At 39.0% G+C, this 19,977-nt stretch overlaps 1 protein-coding gene across 1 annotated transcript in view; it reads right to left on the bottom strand.

Annotated features, from left to right (window-relative positions):
- Positions 1-487: 487 nt before the first annotated feature.
- Positions 488-19,977, bottom strand: part of LOC128026722 (uncharacterized) — a 92,148-nt gene continuing 72,658 nt past the window's right edge. Inside the window, exons 10-15 of the mRNA XM_052613988.1 lie at positions 17,407-17,524; positions 17,148-17,323; positions 16,486-16,619; positions 16,215-16,386; positions 4,276-4,397; positions 488-4,088 (exon numbers count right to left, since the gene is read on the bottom strand). Coding sequence (XP_052469948.1) covers positions 3,777-4,088; positions 4,276-4,397; positions 16,215-16,386; positions 16,486-16,619; positions 17,148-17,323; positions 17,407-17,524 — 1,034 coding nt within the window. The 3' untranslated portion in view covers positions 488-3,776. The remainder of the gene's footprint in view (positions 4,089-4,275; positions 4,398-16,214; positions 16,387-16,485; positions 16,620-17,147; positions 17,324-17,406; positions 17,525-19,977) is intronic.

Here is a 19,977-nt window from a genome sequence, read left to right as displayed (position 1 = left end):
CTGAATATGAACTGAAGTTTTACGTATCCTGAACAACATCAATTCACTTTACAAAATAATGTAAGATCTTTTGCTCCAACCACTGGTCAATCAGAAGATAGAAATAAGATAAATAAGTTCCAATAGACAAAAAACTGAAGTTATGGTAGGAATGTATAGTATAAAACTAGCTCTGCCACTGGCTCCAACCCCAATCAACCACACCAGAACCAGTGCTGAAGTGGGTCCCCAGGTGCAGGGTTAAAGATCTCTGCATTACATTGTTGAAATTAAATATAGAGAATATACTGTATTTTAATTATATTCACTTACATACAACAGCTTGTCTGTAAACTTTTTTGCCAACTTTTAAAAAACGACTTATGTAGTGAGTATAGTACAAATAAATATATATTGTATTTTTTCTAATTTAACAAATCAAGCAGCAACTAGAAGACAGTTCTCCTTCAAACTGTATGCCTTTAGTGCCAGAGTTTTAATCAACAGCTTTAGTAATGAAGCAGCCAGTCAACTGATTTATTGTGATTAAAATATCTTAAAACTTAATACAGTAAAGCACATGAACATTAAACAGTAACTTACTACAGTAAAGCACATGAACATTAAACAGTAACTTAATACAGTAAAGCACATGAACATTAAACAGTAACTTACTACAGTAAAGCACATGAACATTAAACTGTAAAAAATGTAGCGATAAAGTATATTCAAAAATATATATTAGAAAAGAAAAAAAAATAGTGCAAATTTCAGAAACTTGACACAAACCTATATAAAATCATCAAATTCAACTGATAAGTTTGGCAGTACTAACAGCAAAGTCATGAGTGCAATATTCCTGAAAAAACTCATAGTAAAAAAGTAATATATTTAAAATACATTTATTTCATACCAAGTATAGTTCAACTCTATTAAAGTATTTACTGACATATAATTTGAGACTTACCGATATAAAAATTATTATAAAATTTTATTTGGTGTGCTACTTAATATTAAGCCTAAAATGTGTTTTATGATGAGGATCAATAATATCGGTATAATATCGGTATAATATCGGCAAATGTTTAAAGTGTACCTGAAGTATACTTGCAATAGTTCCACTTTAGCACAATCAAATATACTTCAGTATATTTTTAGTTGGACTTTAGCACTACTTCTGCACAATTAAAGTGCATTAAGTACAAAATTAGTTAATTATACCAATTTAGTATTAAAGTACAATTGCAGGGTTCTTGCATACATATGTAAATGTATTTGTAGCATACTTAGCATGAAATAAATGTAATTCAAATATATTTTAGTATATTTATTTTTCACTAGGTACTGATGAAATGTATGCCTTCAATGCAATATATGTGATTTTTGATAAAAGCTTTTGCCAAATGAAAATTACAATACTTTGTTCTGTTAGTAGAACATACGATTGTCATTTTGAGGCTCTAAGTTAATTTTGTAATTGCGGGAGCCTTTTTTATAGTCACCTTTTCAAGTCAGCGTAGAGACTCCTTAATCAGTTTTGATTAAATGAAAATTTGCTTCATTTTTAGCATAAATCTTTAAGAATTTCAGCAACACAAGAAGCATCTTAATAAAAGTGCAAAACAAAAGTCACATTAACAGTGTCATACCACATATATATTTCCACCTTGAACTTACATCTTGGCATTTTTCTAATTACTAATTAGTAACATATAACAGAGTAACTATAGCGTGTAATGTTTGCTCATGAGGCATTCAGAGCAATGCAGTTCTGTTTATACAATCTAGAATGTGTAACATTTTCAGCCAGAGAATTATACAATTACAAAGAAGTGTCTGGCAGATACTAGCTGTAGATTTAGCAGACATCTGAACATAAGGGTTATCACAGCAAACACTTCACAAACGTAACAATAAACCACTCCCTAGAAATGTGCATATAGTGACACAAGTGATATATTCAGCTTGGAAAGTTCTCCAAAGAGAAAGCTACAGCAGCACTGAATCCAGCAAGTCATTCGCCTCTGATGTTAATGTATGCTATGACACGTTTTTCATGACAAAATCAAGAATAACAGTACCAACCTGCAATATCCCCTTATGAAAAACAGAAAAGTCATGGCTCATATCACGCTCGCATGCAGTTTTAGTTCCTCACACACTATAGAGGCCTTGCCAAAGCATCAGAAGTGTGGAAGGAGCGAGTTTCATTGTTGAAAAGTCAGGTCAGTTTTAAATTGAGTGGGAATGCAGCAATTTCTGAATTCACCAATCTGACATTCTCATTGGTTAATGGATGCCTGCATCAGATTGCGTTTCAGTAAAAAAATATTTTTACCACTTTTGGATGATTGAAGAAGCTTCATATTTGCAATTCCCTTGGGAAACACGTGTTAATTTACCTGAATTTTAAAGTACGCATTGCATTTAGTTGTTTTAGGGTTGAAGGAAATGTCCATAAAATTACTGGTGATAAAGTACTGGAAAAGGTACTGGGAATTTTTTGACAGGACATTATTCTTTCTCTCTTACTGTTTTTCTTATAGTGTACCATGCAGACACCCTTAATATTTGTACCTGTTCTCTTTTGTTTGGTTGTTTTTTCCCTAGCAAAATGACTTTATTTACACATTCATCTGCAGTATGTTAATGATGGTTAATGGGAAACTCACCATGGCTGTAGTTACTTTGTAGTAGAGGGCTGCATTGGGTTTGAGCTCCCAAGGGACCCAATGCAAATCTCGAGGGAGCAGTTGGTTTTTACCTTTGCTGTGGGCGGGAGTGGGCAGTCAGAACATTTTGCAGGAGACCCGCGGGAATACAAGAAGTTAATACCTTCAGTGTCAATACAAGAAGTTGAGAAGAAAATTAAAGCTGCTGTTTACTTGACTAAAGCAAAGCAAGGCAAGTCAGACATCTTTAAACAATTCTCATTTGTCAATGGAAAAAATGAGAAAGTGCAAATTTCTGTCCTCTCAAAATTCAAACGTTTTATTTTGAGCATTCTTACATTCTAGTGCGCCGTCAAACAGGGCATTCAGCGTGTATGGGTAGAATTTGGAAGAAGGACACACAAGTCTAGGACCGCAGTCAGTCAGCAATATACTGTTCCTTCATAGTAATATGGAGTAAGCAAAGCAATAAGGCCCAGTGATCAAATTCATTTGTTTGTTAAGTAGTCTACGACTATACTCTGTGTTTTATATATATATATATATATATATATATATATATATATATATATATATATATATATATATATTAGTGGTGGCCTTTATCGGTGTTAACGTGCTGTGCACATATTCTGAATGCCTTCGGCAGAATTCAAATGAGCCATTTTAATCTAGATTAAACATTTTAATCTAGATTAATGGTACTTTGGTTTAGCATCGGTTGCTTTATATTATTTAAATGCAATCATGTCTAAAATCTGTTATTCAACCTTGAACAAATATTTAGTCTGAGTACCTATTTGTGTATGCTACATTTTGCACAAGCTCTGAGATAAATACCGCAGGAGCAGGCGGGTGTGAACACAAACATTGCGGGTGTGGGCGGGAGTGCAACACATAGGTTGCGGGAGCGGGCGGGCCTGGTCATACATTCAGCGGGAGTGGGCGGTTGCGGGTTTAAGAAAACAGTCTCGTGCATGGCTCTACTTTGTAGTAACTTTGACTTGGACAAGCCAGCTGATCACTGTGTGAAATTGTTAATAGACCAAAAAAAATTATTTAAAAGGCCATCTTTGCACATGAAATACAAAGACTTTCCAGTGTCATTTTTACACCCATTCAGACCTAAAGTACTGGTGGCCGTGGGCCGTATCCCTCAGTATTGTCCCCCGGACTCATCTCCTGCAGGAATTTGGGACTGTCATAATCAGACGAAAAGCCAAAGCCTTCAGAGTCATCACAATTCACATCCTCTTCAGACACCTCAGACAGATCAGTTTCAAGGGTTGTGTTTTCTTTGCAGTCTTCATCCGGGAAAATGGGGGGAGAAGTATCTGTCAGTAGAGGTTTGTGTCCCTGAGATGTCAAGGAAGAAACAGTGGTCCGCTCGGGTTGGGAAACAAGGATTGTGTGAGACTGCCCAGGGATAACTTTCCACTGCATATGGAAAGGAGAAAATGGTTAATCTTGTTACTGCTGATGGGGAGTCAACAGCAGCTCACCAGACACATCACAAATACAAAACATTGCTGAATAAATATAAAGTCCTAAAGGAACAATTCTAGAATTATGATGTTAAAAAAAGAAAAAGAAATTCAAAATGAAAGGACTGAAAGACACATACCAAACTTTGAGGTGTTTTAGGAATTTTGGACCATTTTTTCCAGAGCAGCCACACAAAGCCAATGATAATGAAGAGCATGACTGCCCCTACGCCTAGCACAGCTGCGATTAATCCTGTTTGGTCTACAGAAAAGACAAGAAAAATTCAATGAAGCATCTACTCTAGTAAATACTGACTTATTTAAGATAAAGATGTAGTCGAGAAAAATGTTATGAATTAAAAATAAGTTTTTAGCAACATTTCTATTGCTTAAGCCACTGCCTTGAATTGGTTTGCTGCAACAAGCTGGTTACAATGCATTATGAGGTTGCATTCTCAACCACAATTACACAAGATGCTACAATTTGGCACAAAAAAAAAATAATTATTATTATTTTTGTTTATTTATTTATAAAGCACATTTTAAAACAACAGGAATTACAACCAAAGTGAGGTACAAAAAATATAAAATTAAAAATGCTAGGTTGTTTCAACCCAAATTTGAGTCAATTATGGAACTTTAATTAAAAAAGTTAACCCAAAAGCTGGATTATTTTATATTTGACCCAAAGTTGGGTTGAAACAACCCAGCATTTTTTTTTTTTTTGAGTAAAACAAAGTAAAAGGGACAAATAAAATGTTACACCCTAAAACTAGTTAAAACATACAGAATAAAAATGGGTTTTCAAAAAGGATTTAAACAAAGAAATAGAAGGGGAAGCTCTTATGTGAAGGGTAAGACTGTCCCAGAGCATAGAAGCTGCCACAGCAAAAGCCCACTCGCCTTTAGTTTTAAAATGTGAACAAGGAAATGAGAGGAGAAATTGGCAAGATGGCCAAAGAGATCTAGAGATGGAATGCAGAATGAGAAGATTAAAAATATACTGGGATTCACAACCATGTAGAGCTTTAAAAACAAAGAGCAACATCTTAAAATCAACACAGAACATGACAGGACCCAGAGTAGAGAGGCGAGTGCTGGGGTAATGTGCTCATGTTTTCTAGTGCCAGTGAATAATCTGGCTGCCGCATTTTACACCAATAGCAATTGGTCCAGAGATGATTTAGCCGAACCCAGATGAAGTGAGTAGCAGTTATCCAAGCTTGAAAATATAAACACATGAATTAGTGTTTCAAGATCCTTTATGGAAAGCATCCTCTCGATTCTAGCAACTGATCATTATTGAAAGAAACGTCCCAGGTAACGTATGTAACCATGTTCCCCGAAGGGAACGAGACGCTGCATCCAAAAATGCTATGGGAATGTTCTTCAGCATGACCGGCTCTGAATAATATGTGAAATCATGGGTGTGACATCATAGGCGGGTGACGTAGCAACCAGGAAGCTATAAAAGCAAGTGAGGTGGAACGAGCGTCAGCTTCTAGGAATGAAGCGAAATCTGGCAGGGATGTCGGAAAAAGTATGGCTTTGAGACGCATCGTCTCATTCCCTTCGGGGACCATGGTTACATATGTAACCTGGGACGTTCCCCTTGAGGAACTCAAGCTGCGTCCGAAAATGCTATGGGAATGTGAATGCCCACGCCGCCGCCAGTCCCTGCTCAAGTTTTAGGATAGCATCCTGATCAACCACTTAGCATAAGCTTCTTCTGGCCAGAGGTGTCTGCCCACTGAGTGGCCACCAAGAGGGACACTGTAGGCTGTAATGGCCGCCACGTAGACCCTCAGGGTGGAGTGGGTCAACCCTGCAGAGCAACCTGTCCTCCAACCAATACGCTCGTATAGGTTTTTTGTCTAAATCCCTGAAATACGACCCATCAGAGCATATACTACAATTACACCCCTATCGGCAAAAGGTTGTTTTCATATTAATGTTTTGTTCTCTTTTATTTGCACTCCTTGATTTGCATTTCGTGTAGCTCAGTTGGTAGATTATTGCGTTATACCTTTATATGTAATCATGCTATCATGGGTTCGATCCCAGAGAATGGATGTGCACGTAAAATATATATGCTCAATAAATCATAATTTAACATAATTTCTGTGAGGGTTAGGTTTAGGGGTGGGGTTAGGTGTGATCATTCGAACGAATAAGCCAACTAGTAAAATATGTACGAATTACTGTGAGATCGGTGTAAAATGTCCACACATTGTATTTAAATAAACGTGCATTTTGATTGGTAATGACGTTATACGTCATTTCATGACGACAGACACATTGCGATACTGTCATTATTTTTACGCCCGCTAGAGGCGCTTAACTTTAAAGAGCCACACAGATGGGAAATCAAGAATTACTTGTATTACAGTGTATGATGTAGCTGTCCATCATTGTAAACAATGTGCAAAGTAATTAAACCAAAAAGTACACGATTTATAAAGTCATTGGCTTCTAAAGTAAGGAGTTGACTCTGAATCACTGAAACAAGTCGTTATAGATTTCAAATCTTTTGCCCATCTCATTGTACGTAATGAGAACACTTTGCATAATAATCTCTGCCTACCGTCTTGGGAGAAACAAAACTCTGACCTGCCCCACCCCCTTTTGTTGTCTTCACAACATTTCACTGATGACTGCTTTTCTAATCTCTGTGAGTACAAGGCGGGATTTTCAAAGCGTTTGACCATAAAAGAGGGTTCATTACCAACTTTATTTGGACCAACAAGCATCTCCGAATCACAACCTGTAAGTATGATTAAGTTATGTGTTTGTTTTCTCCCGAGCGTCTTATCAGTATGTTGCGCTAGCACTATATGTTAATGCTAACGCGTTGTTTACCGTAAAGTTGTGTGCTAAGTTTGGTTATGCAAAGTTTCTCAGGGAAGGCAAGAAAACGCAAATGTTTTGTGAGTGAACGCAACATTTCTTGGAAGAACAATAGTTTTGCAGGAGATTGCAAATGTTCTGGAGAGAATGCAATGTATTTTTTTGGAGTGAACGCAGTGTTTTTCAGGGGAACACAGTCATTTTGTTAAAGATTGCAAATGGTTATGAGGGAATGTTAATGTTTTGTGAGTGAACGCAACATTTCTTGGGGAAACAATAGTTTTGTAAGAGATTGCAAATATTTTGGAGTGAATGCTGTGTTTTCAGGGGAGCACAGTAGTTTTGCGAGAGATTTCAAACGGTTGCGAGTGAATGTTCATGTTTTGTGAGTGAACGCAACATTTCTTGGGGAAACACAATAGTTTTGCAAGTGATCGCAAATGTTTTCTGTGTGAATGCAATGTTTCTTGGGGGAAAAATAGTTTTGCAAGAGATTGCAAATGGTTGCAAGCAAATGTAAATGTTTTGTGAGTGAATTCAAAGTTTTTGGGTGAGCTATGGGCATTTCGTTTTACAACACATACATGCGGAACAACCAATCAAAACTGACTATGTCAGTTGACCAATCAGAACACAGTATGCTACCAAAAGGTGGGGTTTAAGGAAACTGAATCTTTTGAACAGCTTCATGCGAACGATTTGGGGATCTCTGAGAATTAAGGTAATTTCAAAATTTTATTTTGACAAAATGACAATGTTTTTTTTTTTTTACCTTGCATGGATTTAAACCTGTTGTACAGGACTTATAAACAATGATAGGAAGCTTAGAATTTTCATCTTACTGGCTCTTTAAAACATAAATATAGGTCGTAATAAGATGCTTGCACAAATTACCTATATGGTTGTTTTTTTGTTGGAGGACAGACTCCTGCAGAGAGAAGGGCCTGCAGGAACTCCAGGCCATGCAGGAACTGGGCAAATAACTGGGTTGAGCTGGAAGTCTTTGCACCAGGAGGTGAAAGGTTTCCACCTCAATGTGTAAAGTTTCCTCATGGAGGGAGTTCTGGATTGGAGGATGATCTCAGCAACCTCGGCTGAGAGACCAAAAGCTATGAGATGGGCCCCTCAGGGGCCACTACCATATCTTCCATAGCTCCGGGCAGGGATAGAATATCGTGTCCTCTGTCTCTGAGAGGAGACCCCTCCTGAAGGTAATCTCCCATGGACCCCTTGTTCTTGAGCCACCACTATAGGGGTCTCATGTACAGCAGACCAAGTGGTATCACGTTGGACGCAGCTGCCATCAGACCCAGCATTCTGTTTGACAGTGAGTAACCGGCCTTCTCTTACTCTTGTGACTGTGGTGAGGATCGACTTGATCTGAACAGGTGGCATCTGTGCCTGCACCGTGGTCGAATCCCACAACATGCCCGGATAAGTGATTCTCTGTACTGTAGAAAGTACACCTTTCTTGGCATTAAGTCTTAACCCCAGGTCTTTCGTGTGAGCGAGAATGACATCTGAATGCCAAAACGCCATCTAGACTGATTGAGCTAATATTAACCAATCATCACACCATGTGCTTAAATCATGAAAGTGTGGGGTGAGAATGCAAGGCTAAAGGAAGAACCGGTATTAGTAGGCTTTTGCCCCCAAAAACCAACTTCAGAAACTTCCTATGATGGGGAAGGATGGAGATTGCATCTTTCTAGATCGATTGTGACACCAGTCCGCAGACTTGATTGTCTGCTTTTAGTGCAAGTGTGTTTAACTTCAGTCCCCTGACTTAGCGGTTCAAAAGACACAGATCTAAAATAGAATGGAACCCTTTATTAGGGCTGTGCAAAAAATCTAATGCAATTTTCATGCGGATCTCGTCAGCAAAGGGGCTCCTAGTATACACTCACTTAAAGGATTATTAGGAACACCTGTTCAATTTCTCATTAATGCAATTATCTAATCAACCAATCACATGGCAGTTGCTTCAATGCATTTAGGGGTGTGGTCCTGGTCAACACAATCTCCTTAACTCCAAACTGAATGTCAGAATGGGAAAGAAAGGTGATTTAAGAAATTTTAAGCATAGCATGGTTGTTGGTGACGGATGGGCCGGTCTGAGTATTTCACAATCTGCTCAGTTACTGGGATTTTTAACCACAACCATTTCTAGGGTTTAAAAACAATGGTGAGAAAAGGGAAAAACATCCAGTATGCGGCAGTCCTGTGGGCAAAAATACCTTGTTGATGTTAGAGGTCAGAGGAGAATGGGTCGACTGATTCAAGCAGACAAAAGAGCAACTTTGACTAAAATAACCACTTGTTACAACCAAGGTATGCAACAAAGCATTTGTGAAGCCACAACACGCACAACCTTGAGGCGGATAAGCTACAACAGCAGAAGACCCCACCGGGTATCACTTATTTCCACTACAAATAGGGAAAAGAGGCTACAATTTGCACAAGCTCACCAAAATTGGACAGTTGAAGACGGGGAAAATGTTGCCTGGTCTGATGAGTCTCGATTTCTGTTGAGACATTCAGATGGTAGAGTCAGAATTTGGCGTAAACAGAATGAGAACATGGATCTAGAGTCCTGCACGGGTTCGGGTACCCGACGGGTGACCCGCAAATTTGGCTGAAACGGGTGAAAAAAAAAAAAAAAAAAAAAAAAAAAAAAAATATATATATATATATATATATATATATATATATATATATATATATATATATATACATACAGAATCTGAATTAAAATGTGTTTGATTTAAGCCTATTTCAAAATTTGTGTCATAAAATGACATCGCGCATACAGCTCAACTAACGCGATAGTTATAAAGGTGTTTAAACAACAATACACTTCCACTTGCATGTATTTGACAATCGGAATATCAGATGTTTCATTCCATAGCTAACATATTTGTGAATATGGGCCTAATCTAGGCTATCCAGGGTTGTTGTTTTTTTGTTTTTTTTTGCATCTGAAAATGACTTTGAGCAGCTCATTCATATGTGCGCTCTGGCACAGATCCGCCTCTCGCGATGCTCAGCTGTGAACGATTTAAAAATCGGTGCGTTCGACTTAGCACAACCTCAGAAGGTGGTATGATTCACTCTTTTGTTGTTCTGTTTTCTTTCAGGATCAAAAATACAACAAATGAAAGTGTTTATCTGTATTTCCGACTGATGAGAACTATGCATATACGTACATTCATAAATCAGTAAATTTTGTATTTTATTATGATATTTTATTCTAATGTGATCAGTGACTCAAGCACTGATGGACCAAAGAGTACGTATTTCAACATTTGCAGTAAAATCGTGAAATATAAATTCTCAGAAAATGCATTTAATACCAATATATTGAAATGTCTGTTTATATACTCCATTAATAAAGGAGTCCAGACATTGAAAAAATATCAGTCCACCTGCGTTTTATATTTAATAAGAGAGAAATAGACATGCATGCATGCGTGACAAAAAATATTTAACTTTACGGGCAATTGATTGATAAAACATTGATCAAAATTAAGATAAAATGTATAAAAAACAAATATCTTTTAAAAAGAGTTTTCCATAAATAACTTCTGTATGACCTGGCAATAAAATTCGAAAAAAGTGTTTCTAATGTGATTGGCTTAACTAATTTGATTTTGGGTCGGGTGTCGATTCTATTTTAAACGGGTCAGGGCGGGTGCGGATTTTAATTAGTGCTGCTGTCGGAAAATGGGTCGGATGCGCTTTTAAGCACTGCGGGTACGGGCGGGTGTGGAACTGCTTTTCACAACAGCACTGATCTGCTTATCAAAACACAATGTAGGATCAAAACAACCCCAAGGTTTTTAACACTGTAACACCTTTTGTGCATATTTTGAAAAAGGCACAGCAGAGGTTTTACTTCTTTTGCCATCTGAGGAAGTTCACAGGAGATGCTGAAACAGTTCTACTCCGCCATTCTACTTCATCCTCTGCACTTAAATAACTGTCCGCTCAGCTACCAAATTTGAACTCAGAAGACTACAGAGGGCAGTCCAGACTGCTGTGCGAATCATTGGTACAACCCTCCCTTCTCAAGAACTTTACTCATCCAGAGTGAGCAAAAGGGCTAGTAAAATCACTCTGGACCCTTCATATCCAGCATAGTCCCTCTTTAAACTGTTGCCGTCTGGTCGACGCTACAGAGCTCCACCAGAACGGAGTTCCAGAACTGCCAGACACAGGAACAGTTTATTCCCTCAGGCAATCCATCAAATGAACACTTGACAATAACTGTGGAAAACACAAGACTATCTATACACTCATACACTTACAGGTGCTGGTCATATAGTTAAAATATCATCAAGAAGTTGATTTATTTCACTAATTCCATTAAAAAAGTTAAACTTGTATATTATATTCATTCGTTACACACAGACTGATACATTTCAAATGTTTATTGCTTTAAATTTTGATGATTATCACTGAGAACTAAGGAAAATCCCAAATTCAGTATTTCAGAAAATTCGAATATTGTGGAAAGGTTCAATATTGAAGACACCAGGTGCCATACTCTAATCAGCTAATTAACTCAAAACACCTGCAGAGACCTTTAAATGGTATCTCGGTCTAGTTATGTAGGCTACACAATCATGCAGAAGACTGCTGACTTGACAGTTGTCCAAAAGACAACCATTGACAGGACGGTAAGACACAAAAGGTCCTTGCAAAAGAGGCTGGCTGTTCACAGAGCTCTGTATCCAAGCACATTAAAAGAGAGACGAAGGGAAGGAAAAGATTTGGTAGAAAAAATAAAAATAAAAAGTGTACAAGCAGTAGGGAAAACCACACCCTGGGGAGGATTCTGAAACAAAACCCATTCAAAAATGTGGGGGAGATTGCGCTTTTAAGCACAGTGGACTGCAGCTGGAGCCAGTGCTTCAAGAACCACTATGCACAGACGTATGCAAGACATGGGTTTCAGCTCTCGCATTCCATGTGTCAAGCCACTCTTGAACAACAGACAGCGTCAAAAGACTAAAAGGTTTGGACTGCTGCTGAGTGGTCCAAAAGTTATATTCTCTGATAAAAAGTAAATTTTGCATTTAGTTTGGAAATCAGGGTCCCAGAGTCTGGAGAAAGAGAGGAGAGGCACACAATCCACATTGTTTGAAGTCCAGTTAGTAAGTAATCGAAACTGAAATTCAGAACCTCTGAGGTAATTTTCCCATGTTGGTTATAAAATTTTTTAATCCTGTTAATACTTCCCCCTTAAAAGCATACTACGGCGTGTTTAGCCACAGGACTCTGCCCCGTCCAGTCAGTGGTATAAATGCAAAACACGGAGGTGAACGTCAGTTCAACACATAGTGATGACGCGCAAGAGGTCTGCATTGTGGCATGGACACTCATATAAACAGTAGCTGTGAAGATCGCGCACACAGGAACGCAGAAACTAGTTGTCAGCGCTGTCCTGTGATTTATCACTAAAGTAGCTTAGAATCTCAAAACATATTATAGCATATTTTTCTACTTTTGAAGGAACTAGGCTATTTACAACCCACAGCTTCACAATAATATAGAAACGGTATGACTAATTCACACACGCAATCACTCATACTGGTACTGTGCTAATTTATCTTTATCTGATCTTTATTTATCTCTTACACTGAGCAATAATCTGTAAGAAATGTTATGAACATAGATAAAATAACTGCTGATAGTGAGCCGTGGAGGGCTCATGGATTGGCATATAACAGAGGGATTTCCTTCACCAGTCATGGTGCTTTGGGCCACCTGGATGCTATTAGAATGAGAGACAGGCCCTGCTCTCTCACCCTGGCCAGTGTGGGAATTATCAGGCACAGGGGAGGAAAAGCATACAGCGGCACTCTGGGCCATGGGTGGACCAGTGCATCTACCCAGAGGGGCGGGTAGATATTGTCGCAGCGTACGAGCACATGATGTCCCTGCAAGCGAGGCAGAAAATGATTCAGAGCCTTCCATACAGTCAGAAGCTCTAAATAATTTATGTGCGCTGAGCGTAGTCTGCTCGGCCACAGACCGTTCACCGTTCTGCCCTCCTGGGTGGCGCCCCAGCCTGTTAAGGATGCATCTTTCATCACAAATTTTGCACATCATAACCGTCCCCAGAGGGGTTCCCTGTGTGTAAAAGTCTGCGCTCTTCCAGTGGCACATGGCTGCCGAGCAGGCACTATTACAGAGCGGCAAAGATCGCACGTCAGGTTGAAATGTAGTGACAAAACCCATTTCATGAATGCTCTTGTGGCAGGGGGGCGTGGTTTAGCAAAGTCTGCAGCGGGAGAGAGAATCAGGAGATGAGCGGTAAGTGAGTGGTTTGGGCAAAAATTATCATCACCTGTTTCTTGTTCTAGTAATTGGCGTGGAGAGAGTATAAAACGCCAGGAGAGTCAGAAGCAAGCGATAGAGAGACGGACTGCTGACCCGAGCCGGAAATGGAAACCGGAAAGAGTGAAACGAAAGTAGTGTTGACGTGTCAGAATAAGAGTCACCGTTTGGGTGTTTGTAACCTTTTAATTATTTTTGTTTGTAATAAACCTGTCAGCAGTCCCGCCGACCCCTTTGTCCTCTTCCTTCCATCCCATGAACTTTGCTACACCGGGAGGAAGTAGGACCGTCGCTGCCGCCATGCAAAGTCCGGCCGCCACGCCGCTTGCGGATATCATCGCCTCCCTTGCGGTCCTTCACTGCGAACAACACCAGGCCCTGCTGGACCTGAGGACTGATCAGGAGAGGCGTTTCCAGGCCATTGTCCAGGCCCAGCAGGAGAACCGCAAGAGGTTCCGGAGCTGGATCGATCGGGAGGTTCGCGCAGAGAATGTCAGTTGGTAAACCCACCTACTGCCACAAAAGCACCTTTGCGCCTTCTTCCCTTAATGCAGGTCCCCTTCGAGAGAATTGGTATGGACCTCATCGGGCCATTAGAGCGATCGGCACGAGGACATTGCTTTGCATTAGTCATAGTTGATTATGCAACACGATATCCTGAAGCGTTGGCCCTCCGCAACATTTCCGCTAAAAGTGTTGCGGATGCCCTGTTTCGTCTTATCTCCCGAGTGGGGGTTCCAAAAGAAATCCTCACCGATCAGGGCACGGCGTTTATGTCACGTACGCTACGCGAACTGTACGGGTTGTTGGGCATTAAATCGATTTGAACTATTGTCTATCACCCACAAACTGACGGCCTGGTCAACGATTTAATCGCACACTTAAATCCATGATCCGTAAGTTCGTCCACGAAGACGCCAAAAATTGGGATAGGTGGCTAGAGCCCTTGTTATTCGCTGTGTGAGAGGTCCCGCAAGCCTCCACATGGTTCTCCCCCTTCGAGCTTCTCTATGGACGCCAGCCCCGGGGGGTGCTCGACGTACTGAGAGAAACTTGGGAGGAGGGACCAATGGAGAATTTGTTAAAAGCCCAGGACCGACAGAGCCAGCTGTATAACAGGGGAACTAGGTTACACAAATTTGCACTGGGAGAGAAAGTACTTGTATTACTCCCAACGTCAAGCTCTAAAGACCGAATAAGAATGCCCCCAGACCTTTAAAAAACCCAAAATGAGCATTAAAACAGGTAACAAACAAGAGAGAAAGTGGAGATTTAAGGTTGATTTATATTTCTGTGTACATGCAGGCTGCAGTGTAGCCTTACGTGCACCTCTCCAAAAAGCGTCAAATCTACGCTTACTGCAAGCACTGTGATTGGTCTGCTAGTACCCCTCCCTCTGTATACATTGGAGTTTTTAATGAGTGTTTTGCACTTTAATATATTTTAATGTTACAAGATAAAACAAAGCAACGAACAAGTGTCTTATCATTTATAATAAAATGTAGCATCACTTTATTGTCCACGACAAACAGTTCTTTTGCCATTGTTCAAGTCCTTGTGGAGATTGAAAGAATGCCATCTTCTGCTGTTCCATTGTCTTGTCTTTTTTTGTCTTTTTTTTAATATATATATTTATTCGCTGCTGTCACGGCTGATGCTTCTCGAACAAGCTGCTTCTTCTTCAGCTTTTGCCATGGTCTGTGGGTTACACAAGCAATATGCCTGTGGACACTGCAGACTAGGCGTTTGCATGTCTACTACACGTCAACACGGACAAACGAAGCAGCAATATAAATGAAAACGTTACAGCTTATGTCTGACGCAGAAGTATAATCAGCCTTTACTCACGGGTCGATACAAAACAAACTGGGGAAAACGAGGGGATCAAGGCATGTGATATGTCAATGAAAGACAGGAAAATGATCACGAGGGAACACCAAAAGTTGGGCTTAGTCACAGGAAATGGGGGTTAAAAAGGCACAATTTCCACAGGGATTAATCCAGGAAGGGAGGGGAAACCAGGGCAAAAAAAAACAAAACAGGAAAAAGCAGCAACAGACAAATCAAACCGCGCGTGTTAGAGATAATCTGTAGTTCTCTAAAACAGGGTGCAAGAGTAAAAATTCACAAAGAGTAAAAATACACAAGGTGCAAAATTCAGTGTCCACAGAGTTTATTCCAGAAAAGGGAAACGAAACTCAGGCAAAGAAACACTGGAGAGCAGCAGGAAACAGAAGCGCTATCGTTTACTCAACCGGAAACCATTACTGGAATCAGCATACTTATATTTCAACAGTATATATTACTTTACAATAAATATATTCTCATTTTTGTTCACCCCTTTCAGTGTAATGGACTATATGACATTGAGTGTATTGTGGAATAGTCAGTGAGGAAATTGTGGTGATTTCAAACACAGCTCGTGTCTGAGCTCTCAAACAAACTCCATAATGTCATTAATATCAGTTTACATTTACAAACAATTATTTATTTTTGCCATTTAATGTAATAATCCAGTGAGATTTGATCTGACCTTCATCAGTCTGTCTACAATAACTTGAAGAAACAGAACAAACTGAGAAAGTCTCAATCCAGAAGAACTGTGGCAATGTCTCCAATACACTTCAAGAAACCTGTGAAGCTACAGTACTGTGCAGAGTTTTAGACACTTACAAATGCTGTAAAGTGAGGATGCCATCAAAAATAATGTCATAAATAGATTTTATTCATTAACTTCTATTAACTAAATTAAACCATCATTTTTTGTTGGTGAAAATACCACTGGCCTAAGACTTTTGCACAGTACTATACTGATTCTCACACACTGTCAGCATGACAAGACGGCTGCATTGCATTTATTAAAATGAACAAAAACTGATAATGTTTTTACCAGTTTTGGGCATCTGCTGAGGGACACAAACATTTCTGTAGGTATTCAAAGGGATACCAGCAATCTTCCCTTCAAACTTCAGCTCCACACACTGTCCAGCTGTGCTTTCATTCAGGTGGATTTTCACAGTGCACAGCTCATCCTTCACAAAACATGAGTGTGAAAACATTTGCTGTTGAAGGAGAAAAGAACAGAGTGAACAGTTCAACATCCTAACATGACTAACATTAAATGAAGGACACGAGCGAGTCTGTGTGACTGCTTTTCTAACCTCATCATGTGTGACTGTGTAGGTAAACCGTTCCTTCAGAATGTCTTGCTTATGAAAAAAGAAAGGGTGATGAATGGACACTTCAATCATGTCTTTGTGGACAGACGTATTTACAGGCGGGAAGTCCAAAGAGCCTGAAAAAAGAAAAAGCCAATATATAAGATAAAATAACAAGAAAAAGGTAATCTTGTAAAAACAAATGAATCCCAACACTACAACAATATCCAAAAAGATTTGCATTTCTGGAAGGAAATGGCAGCAGAGCTTGCAAGGCAGCAGAACGAGAGTTAAGTCTTTAAGGAAGTGAATTTTTTTAGGCTCTAATTCGGTAAATGAAATGCTGCTGTATAAGCATGAACATGATGCAGTGCTTTTCTCATTATAAGGCAGTTGTGTTGTTAAATAGATGCAGTAGAGAAAGGACAAATTAAGCAAATATCAGTGACATCAACACTGTCTGCTGAACACTGCTTTAAGGCAAGTCAATACTAGATTTATCAACTACACCAATGGTTTGGGCTGAAACTATACTAAACAATACTTAGAAAACCATCTTTAAAATGTCTGAGAAACTTAGTGTTTCATCGTTAAAGGGCCTTGCAAACGCTGTAATAAACAGTAATACTGTTTCCATTTGATTAGGTTATACTTGGAGAACTTACATTTAGGTTTTTTCCCTGCAGTAAAGTCTTGGCTGTAGGTGAATTTAATGGAGACACTTTCTGATTTGTGTGGCCCATCATGTGCCGTCACCAACACTAAGTAGTTGTCACCCACATCACTGCTGTAGCTGCTGATATCAAGGTACGTCTGAGGGGTGTCAACGGTTTGGGAACCACTAGAGATAAATGGGATAGAAAGATTAAGCAATATGATAATGAATAAGAATTGAAATAGTATCAGCTGCTTAGACACACAGACCTTAAATAACCTCCGATCTTTACACTGAATTTCAGCTGTTCGGTTGGGGTACTGTAGTTCCAGTAGAGGACATTCACAAAGTTGTGACAAACAACACTGACGTTTGTTGGAGAAGGAACTGTAGAAAAAAAAAGTAAGTCTATTACACAAATCTATTAGTCTATTATACAAACTCAAATCCTTCCAAAATTTCTCAATGACTACTGAAATGCTGAGGCATTTTTAAAACAGACATCATCTTCTTCAAAAAATCTTAGAGTAGATTTCGATTATTGCTCAAACACAATCACTGAATTGTAGACATACTGACTGAATCTAAATGGAAAACATTGTAAATTAAATGTTAATAAAACATTGATGAGTCAGCTCAAATAGTGAATGAAAATGCAGCCTACAAGTGTCAAGTGTACAAGTAAACTACTTCAATAACCCCTAAAATGAATCTGAACAGAGTGAGAGACCAGTTTAGACTGGAATAAGAATTTTTTCATATTTCAACAGGGTTAGATGTGATTTCTGAGTTAGATGTGTTCCTAGGTCAACATATTTTGTAGACCCTGGAACAACATTTTAGTCCAAAAATGTCTTCTTGACCATATCCCTACACCTAAACCTAACCCTAACCATGAGTATTCCCTAAAATCAGACGAAATTATAGATGAATGACACTGATGTACAAGCACCAAACACTGATTTTAAGCATAAACTTCACAAAATCTATAAACTGGTTTTTAAAATCTGATTGGTTAATCACAATGTTGTGCCAGGGACATGTCTCACTTGGTAAAATCAGGTTCTGCGGTAATGCATAATCTGAGGCTAATTTATTTAAGAGTCATAGTATTAAAATATATATAGGCTGTATACAGATGTTTTATTTGAATGATAAACCATCATAAAGATTTCAGGTCATTCTGAACTGAGGAAGTGGCTGATAGCATGTGGAAATGCAGGTCTTACTCAATATGAAGATTTCCATTCTCATGGTCGAACTGCGTGAGTGTGCGTTTGTTTGTTTGTGTATACACACACACACACACACACACACACACACAAAAACACTGGATCCATCAGAGCATAAACAAATTATTTTTTCCGATTTAATCATGTAATTTTAGTCATTGGTGTTAGATTTTAAAATGTTATACCACACAAAGACAGAAAAAAGTGATAAGCAAAGCTTATAATGCAGTTTCTGCATAGTATCTTTGAAGAAAATCCTCAAATTAGCAATGAAAGACAGCCTAATAATGAAAACCTTGCAAACATGTTTGAGAGCAGTACGTTGCAAAGAAGGGATTTTTTTTTACAAATGAGGAAGTGTATTGCTTTTATACATTCTGAGTGCTTACTAACAGTTCAGTTTAGATGTGTTTAAGAGGAAATACACCCTTCAGCACATCCGGGACGCAGGATATCGGAGGTTTCTCACGCTGCACTGGTGTGATTTAAGTCCACTCTTCTTCCAGTCTCTTCAATAATTCGGAGACTGTAGTGGTATTCTGTGCCATAACTTTCTCAACAAGGATTTTCAATCAGGTTTAGATCAGAACTCTGGGCTGTCTATTTCATTATTTCAATATTTCCAACTTCAACTAACTGCTTAACCAATTGCAGTGTGAAGGGAGCTTCGTCTTGCAGGAAAATTGCAGGCTGATTGGGAGATGCTTGCAGGGAAGGAACTGCATGTTGTTGAAGTTTCTGATCAACAGAAAACATCCCCCAAACCATGACACTTCCTCCTCCACCTTCACTGACTTCTTTACACACTTGGGCATCAAACATAATGTTTCCCATGAGACCCAAATAAATTAAACATTGGACCAGTTCTCCTCTCTCCAACACAACATGCTCCTCAACAAAGACGAGCTTAGCTTTTTGACTCTTTCTGCTGATGAGAGGATTGGTCACTGCAGAGTGGGCTTTCAGTCCAAATTCTCTTAAACGTTGAGACACTGAATGCCGAAACAGATCCTTATCCTGTTCAGCACTTAACGGTCAATTCCAGCTGCAGTGTTGAACCAATTTCCCATTGAGAGTCTCCACATTATCCTGTCCTCTCGTGCATTAGTCTTATGTGGACGACCAGCCTTTTTGTTCGACTTGAATTAGTAAGTGACACTATAAAAATGCAATGTTCTAGAAATCACAAATTTTGGATGACCATCTTCTTTCGCTATAGCTGCCAATGGCCGTCATCTGGACAACCTGCTGTCGAGGGCTTTCAGTCCCTTTAGAACGAATGTTCTCACCATCTTGCAAAGTCATTGACAACTGGAAAGTTAGGCTGCCAGTTAAATAGGGTTTGTCAGATAATAAGCACCAGGTGCCAGATTAACACCAATAACTGGGAGGTATCTGAAGTGTTCTCTAATTTGTATTAGTTTTCTTTTTCTAATATCTAATTTAAGTTTTTTTTATACTGTTTTCAGACAATATTTTAAACTATGCTTTTACTTCTGTTATGATAACTACAAATAGAACCACAATTAGTGACTTCAAAATGTAGGAAATTGTAGAATGTTCTCTAATTTTGAACTCCACTATGTATGTCCTACTACAGGTACTCAT

Source organism: Carassius gibelio, chromosome A13, assembly GCF_023724105.1.
Source record: "Carassius gibelio isolate Cgi1373 ecotype wild population from Czech Republic chromosome A13, carGib1.2-hapl.c, whole genome shotgun sequence".
NCBI lineage: Eukaryota > Metazoa > Chordata > Actinopteri > Cypriniformes > Cyprinidae > Carassius > Carassius gibelio.
This window is presented reverse-complemented; position numbering and strand designations above follow the sequence as displayed.